A 7,152-nucleotide genomic window follows, 5' to 3' on the forward strand; every position below is an offset into this window, starting at 1 on the left:
CATTGTTCCATAAGGAAAGGAGAAGGTGCATGGGAAGCAACTGAGAACTGGAACACAAGGATGAAGACCCCTCTTTTGACAATACAGTTTTTCATGAGCATCTAAAGTAATGAACTCAGCACTAGGTTTAATGCCTCTTCTCTTCCAAGTTTGGGAACTAACTCCGGGTTGACTAACACACAAGAGCATTAATATACATATCCATTATCCATATATACTACTTACCATAGATCTACCACGTTTCCATGGTAACCCAAACTAAGGGCAATTTTATTCTTTCTTGCATCTCTAGAATAGATTATAAAGATTGGTTAAAGAAAATGCACCTCACGTAATTCCATCTTGCAATGTACAAATCATATACAGAGTCAAACCCAGCAAAAAAGTCTATATGTGGTTTCCAACACTCATCTAGACAACAGATCTTTCAACCTTTATGTAATTGTTAATCGCTGATTCCAGAAAGCTTGAGTGATGCTTCAAGTGTAACATTATTTGTAATTGCTCTATGCATATTCATGAAACTGAATGAAGACACATTTAACATATATAAATTATATGAAGCATTGGTAGTGGCTTGCAGTAAGTATTGGTAGTCATTAATAATGACTGCTGCTGTTTGGAAGGATGAATTCACATTCAAAAGCAGACCTGGAAAAAGAAGAGGTGTCCCTCAACCCCTTCTATATGCACACTAAAATGGCACAATGCAGAAAGATGTAAAGTGAGGATTAGGAAGCAGAGATAAACCTCACTGAATTATGTTACAAGTCATACCTAAGGCGAGCAATGCAATGGTCCAGGTTGCTAGAGATTTCCATCAGCCAGCCCTGCTTGTGACGTTTCAAAAGTGCTGCTTCATCAACCTAAAAGAATTAGCAGAGATCTTAAAACTCCTGTTTCCCCTATCCAGTCACTTTTACCTTTAGTTTTTCAATTAGTCTGCAAGAAAGAGTAGCAAATAGGTAAATGGAATAGCCCTGCCTTGGCCTTAAAAATATGGAGTGATTATTCAAATACTTATTTTTCACCTCTGATTTTTTTTTACACTTTCTGTTCTCTTTTACTCCAGGCTCAAAGCAAGAAAAAAAGACTTTTTGATACACCACTTCCCAAAATATTTTACAAGCCAAAAATTGTCATTAAAATTGTACAAGAGGTAATATTTTCCCACCAATTTTAATTATTCTTATTGTTTCTTTTCATTATTATATTGAAAAAAAACAAAAGCCAAAATGCTTCCAATTTATTTTTCAAATCTGTATTTTCTGTGAAAATAAAATTTCTATTTAATTAAGGAAATATTTCCTTTGATCAGCATAGAGACAGTCATTTCTGCCAGACTGCCCAGGATGAAGCAATGGTTTGCTGAATAAAATTGACCCTCACTTTTGTTCTTCGACTGCTGGTTGAAAATCTCAACCAAATATGGAAAAGAAAAGAGGAAAGCATTTTCTTGTCCCAGCTGGCTAATGCCTCTGAAAAATGGAATGGATCAAAACAAAACTACGTCTTTAACTCCCTCTTGTTTGAACTTTGAAGCTCCAAACAAACTGAGTCCCAAATTTGTACTCTCTTCTGGGCTCAGCTTTTGTGTGTGTCAGTCTGTACATGCATAAGAGACAGCTGGATAAAAATATAAATGGAGAGACAAACTGTGGAGGCTTTGGCACAGATTCCATATTAATGGTTCAATGTACAAACTTGCACATCATTAAGACTTTTATAATGAGCTATCAGTGGCATAAAGCAAGTGGCAAAATTAATTCAAGCCAATTTTCTGTGGTAGCAACAGATTTAAACACCCACAGTGGTGTGTGTGCATAAGAACACATAACCTGAGTATCTTCTACTATTTCATTAAAGCATTTTTACTTCTCTATAACCCACTCCCATCATTTTCATTCTATTATTTCTCATTAACAAAGTATTTATATGTAAATTAAATAAGTTCCGTATTCAGTAGTCACTTGAACACCAGGAAACCTTTTCTTTCCTAATTATTCTTAGCATGAGAAACCTTCCATCGTTTCCCACATCAGTAATAAAGGTTATCCTTCCAAAACCCCAGATTATGATAATATCAGTGTCACTGCCAATGGAATTATTCAATAAAGTCAGGTGCCGTGGGGGACAGCTTCTTTGAGAGTTATTTAAATCAGCACAGGAGAAAAGATATTAAATGGTCCATATGAATTACGGGAATTGGGTTCACTTAAAGCTCAGCATAACACAGATCAGATCTATTTAAATCTGTTACCACATCCTACATATTTTACTTCTTAGCCTTTCACAGACTTGCTAGCATACTCAAGAAAACTAGCTTCCTTTGAACCACACTTTCAAAAATAAGCTCATTTTTTGATCAGCATCTCACTAGTTTAAAAAATTGCACAAACATGATGAGCTAATGTCACCTCCAGTGTAACCCTAGAGAGCTTAGTGCAGCTCAGAGGAGATAGTCTGGCCCTCCACACAATTATTTCATAAAATTACAACCTGCTTCGTGTCAAAGAGAAGAGGTAAAAACTTGCACCATTAATTCCTTCTGTCTGAGCTTCAGAAGCCCTGGCTGACAAAATGACATCTCTTACACAATTCATCAATGTCATTTGCATAAATAGTTCCTTAAATAATATGTACAGCTATCCACATGTGCTGCTGAGACTCATTTCCGACAAGGATCATCTCACAGGAGATAAAAACCAGGCGATATTCAGTCTCCTGAACAAAATCATCTGCAGCCATAGAGATGAAAAGGACAAAGGACTGCTGTGGCTAGCTTTGACCGGAATCTTTCCTTTGTATTCTAGCATTTGAAAGATCATGATGACAAAGTAGAAGTCTGAATAAAGTTAATTTGTTCAATAACAATTTATTCAATAATAAATTGAATAAATTTATTTCATCTGCAGGGAGTACCTGGTAAGATCACAAATACACGCAAAACTCATGTGCTAACAAAAACACTTTTGCACCATCATTGTAAAACAGATGAAACCCTAACCTTCCATGAACAAGACCCAAGCTAGCCAGAGCAGGTCAGATTTGCTGCATGCCACATGGGAAGTCTGACCTATTATGTTTTGAAGTTTAATTATAATTACCATGGGTCAGATTGCAATATTCTTACCCTTTTCATTGCAGCAAGTGACATGCCTACAGCGGAGGTCTGCCAGCTAATTCTGTCTATAAATGACTTTGGCTGAGAAGGCTAAACTCCCACTGGAGTTTAGTTGTCAGAATCTTTCTTCCTCTGGAGCAGTAACAAGAGCTCATCACCTACAGATAGTCAAAAGAGCTCAATCCATTTTGGTCAGTCCTGTATCTGCTCCACCAAGAATGCTTCCCCCATGTATTGAATTCAAAGGTAGTAATGAGGAAAGAAATGCATGGAAGTGTTTATTGTTTCTCAATAGTCAATATTGTTAAAGATATTCACTACCATTTTCACAGGATTGCAGAGCAACATTTTCTGTTGAAAAATTGTTGCAGTGTTTTTGTAGTCCATCCTTCTATCTGATTTGTTAGAACAGAACCCTATGAAAAGCATAATAGCTGAAAAATGCAGGTATTAGGAGAACCTAATGTTACTTTTTTATATGAAAATGTATTTCATTCAAAACTTACAGGCATATATACTTACCACGATTATGATGCCGGTGTTCTGTATTATATACAATACTTAAGGATATCTGTGGATCCAGTGGATCCTATCATACATTATTCCAATTGCTTGGACATTAGCAGCCTTTGAATCACAGGTCATTATTAGATCCTCTTTGTTTACATGAGGAAATAGGTGGGCTATTTTAACATACTTGGAACAGAGAAACATTACATCAGGATGAAAGGCTCTCTACAAAGAATATGCTGTGGGCGAGCTCCAGGGAACAGGGAAAATGGTACTACAGAACTTCTCCCTCATCAGCATTTTCCCTTAGCAGAACTTACCTTCGTTGTCTACAAACTGGGATTCTCATAAGTGCTTATAATTAGCCTCACCATCTTCATACTGAAGCCAACTTTAAAATTCCCAGTTTTACAAAATCCCATTGACTTCAAAGAATCACAACACCAAGCAACTTCGTTAGTCCCAACCTTGATGAGTGAATCATACCAACATTTTTAACGGGTACTTTCCATTGCATCTGATAAGGGTGCCAGAGGCATTAAAGATTAATTGTAATGTAACTAACACCTTTTTAACATAGACGGTTTTTGTCTAAGAGGGTGCAGTTCCCATGGGAATTGCCTGTGGAAGTCACACCCTTTCACACATGAAATGAGGGTAGCTCAAGCACTGAGAATGGCTCATCTGACAGCATCATTCTGCATTATTTGTGAAGCAATAGTAAGAAGTTACAGTCCATACCCTTACAGTCTGATCCAGTGAGTGAACAAATAGAGAGTGGAATAGCAGTGAAAAATGCTCAGCAAAGAAAAGGACAGGCAGATCTTAGAAAAGAGTATCTTTTTTTGAGTTTGGCTAGTCAGGGTTATTTGAGGAACATGTCAGATCAGGAGAATCAGGGAGATAAGAGATTTAGCACATGAAGGAGAGATGACAAAATGAAAGAAGCATTGCTCTCACCTCTGCAATGACCCCCACACACCCAGCAATGACTGCAGCCTTTGCTTGAGCCCCACTCATTCCTCCGAGACCAGAAGTAACAAACACCTTTCCGGACAGGTCTTCTGCCTTCAAGTAGCGACGGCCTGCATTGAGCACTGTGAGCTGCACACAACACAATATAGCGATTATCAGGAGCTATTTTTCCTAGAGTCCCTGAAATTTAAAGATCTTCCATCCATTTTGCAAACAGTTTGAAACTCAGGGGTCATTGGGACCATGAAACTGTTTTCACCTTTTAAGGAAGGAAACATGTTACAAAGTGATGTTATGAAACCATCGGTCATGATTGTTTATTTCTCTCACCATGAAATAGAATAGAATAATCAGTGGTTCCCAACACACTGCTCTTGGGATAGAGACTTATTCAGGATGGCTGCAAAAGGCAGCTAAGGAAAACAGTTAAGAAAACAAGCTAAGAAAATGTTTTAATCTAACACATTTGGTCAATTCATACTTCACTTGTTGTAGCTAGATATGAGCTCAGATTGAGACTTTGATTGCAGATTCCTTCAGGTCTGTGTTCTGGATAAGATGCCATGGACTATCTGAGTGGAAGGATACTAATTTTTTTAAGGACAGGGCAATGAGAATTTCTTTGGTATCCAGAACATCCTCTCTCAGCAGTCCAATCCACTCCAGTCACCAGCCACTGCAGGAGATACCCTCCTCCAAAAGGTATCAACAAATAGACCTTTCCCCAGTTTCTTACCACAGTCCCATGGACTATTCCCTGAGGCCCAATGTAGCAGTAGCTCCCCGCAGTCATCTGACCGTACCTAGCAATAGCAACGAACACAGTGATACCACATGTTACTCAGGCTGGAACGAATTCTGTACATGTCTACATATGTTTCCAGTATAACAAAAAACCCTCTGTGCTTCAATTTGTTGTTAAAGATCTGCTATTATCAAATTCACAACTTAATTGAGTTTCTTCATTAGCAATGCACCAACGTGTTTCGGAGGAGCATTTAGTTTGTTAAATTGAGTTCAGAAATGCATGGATCAGAACACTGAGTGTAAACTTGTCTTGGCATTTAGCATAGTGACTAGGACACAAGGACACTCCTTTTCACCTTATGCCATTGGTTTTCAGTGGCACTCACACTTCTAAGTCACACAGCCGCTTTTGAATTTGTTAGCCCAAAATGGCTGTCCACATTCCTGTGAAATTCCCAGGAAAGTGGCAATGGATATTCTCTATTCATGCCCTTTTATTTCTTCCAGCTTCCTTATCTGTACACACCCAGCTCTCCAGTGGTTTTAATTTATTCTCTCCATGGTACACAACAGAATAATAATCCTGTGCTCGTCAACTAGATCAGCAGTAAAAAAAGTAGGTAAATAATCATTTAAAAAAAGTGATAACTTCCTACTTCAAAGCTTTCTCTTAGTGTGAAGGAATGTTTCATAACTTGTGTTTTCTGTAGATTGCAAAACAACCACTGCAAAGTGGAACTAGCCAGTGCTATAAGTAGGTTATGATTAAGGCTTCAGGCTGTAATTCAGCCAAGTCCCACACATAAACCTAATACTAATTCCTAGCAGACCTCAATTACATCCTTATATATGTGGCTGAACATAACTCAAACTCCTAAGTAATTCCACTGCAGTGTGCATTAATGCCTTGCAGCATCAGGACTTTATGCAGCACAGTTGAAATCCATCTGCATTAGAAATTTTAACCAGCCACTGCCTGAAGTCTGAATTACATTTTAGTTAAGTATTTGATATATTTTAATAGTGAGGTATTTTCTTACATTGTTACTCCCAAAGCAAACATCTTCTCATATTCATCTCTGGTGGAATAGTTGGGAATAACCTAAGAAAGCAGTCAAAAGAAAACCCACACAAGCAAATTAGAGATTTAAGCAGACATTTTTAACAGCCTACATTTCTCTAACTATGGTCACACACATAGAAAAACAGTGAAAAACAGGAGGAGTAATTCAGGTGTGTTTTTCCATGCATTCTAGTATTAGGAGAAAAGATGTCTGGTCTTTCTGGCAGCATGACTGTCATGCAAGTTTTAAGGAAAGCAGTTCTCTAGCCACAAAACTAGCCTGCAGGGAGATAGATATTGAATGGCTCAAAAGACTGGCAATGAACCAGTATGTTCACTTGTCCAGCTTGCCTTCTAAGCAAAGCAGTCCAGATAACTGAGCGTCTGATTAATAATCATCTGTTTGCCTATTGAGGGCTTTTAAATCTTCCAAACTGAGCCTAGCTGAACTGTTTTGGTCAAGAACATGTACAGCTCAGGCTCAGTCAAAACAGAAGTCGTCTAATGAGAGAATTGTTCCCTCCACCACTGCAGATCAGCACACTTGAGGTGAGAGCGACTGTACTGGAATAAATGCTGCAGAATTTGGACCCCAGATTCTCCTGTGTGCTGTTGTAAGTTCAGGTAGTATAGATAACATTTTAATTCAGCAAACACTTGAAAACTAAACAGAAGAGGAGGAAAGAGAAAACAAGATGCTAATACCTACCATACCATTAGTAATGATTAATCG

The 7,152-nt window shown here is 38.0% G+C and overlaps 1 protein-coding gene across 1 annotated transcript in view; it reads right to left on the reverse strand.

The window, feature by feature from the left end:
- Positions 1–7,152, reverse strand: part of UROC1 (urocanate hydratase 1) — a 49,380-nt gene that overhangs the window by 22,305 nt on the left and 19,923 nt on the right. Inside the window, exons 6-11 of the mRNA XM_009329944.1 lie at positions 7,129–7,147; positions 6,397–6,458; positions 5,346–5,412; positions 4,595–4,738; positions 778–866; positions 226–288 (exon numbers count right to left, since the gene is read on the reverse strand). Coding sequence (XP_009328219.1) covers positions 226–288; positions 778–866; positions 4,595–4,738; positions 5,346–5,412; positions 6,397–6,458; positions 7,129–7,147 — 444 coding nt within the window. The remainder of the gene's footprint in view (positions 1–225; positions 289–777; positions 867–4,594; positions 4,739–5,345; positions 5,413–6,396; positions 6,459–7,128; positions 7,148–7,152) is intronic.

This window comes from Pygoscelis adeliae, unplaced genomic scaffold, assembly GCF_000699105.1.
Source record: "Pygoscelis adeliae isolate BGI_AS28 unplaced genomic scaffold, ASM69910v1 Scaffold208, whole genome shotgun sequence".
NCBI classification, from domain to species: Eukaryota; Metazoa; Chordata; class Aves; order Sphenisciformes; family Spheniscidae; genus Pygoscelis; species Pygoscelis adeliae.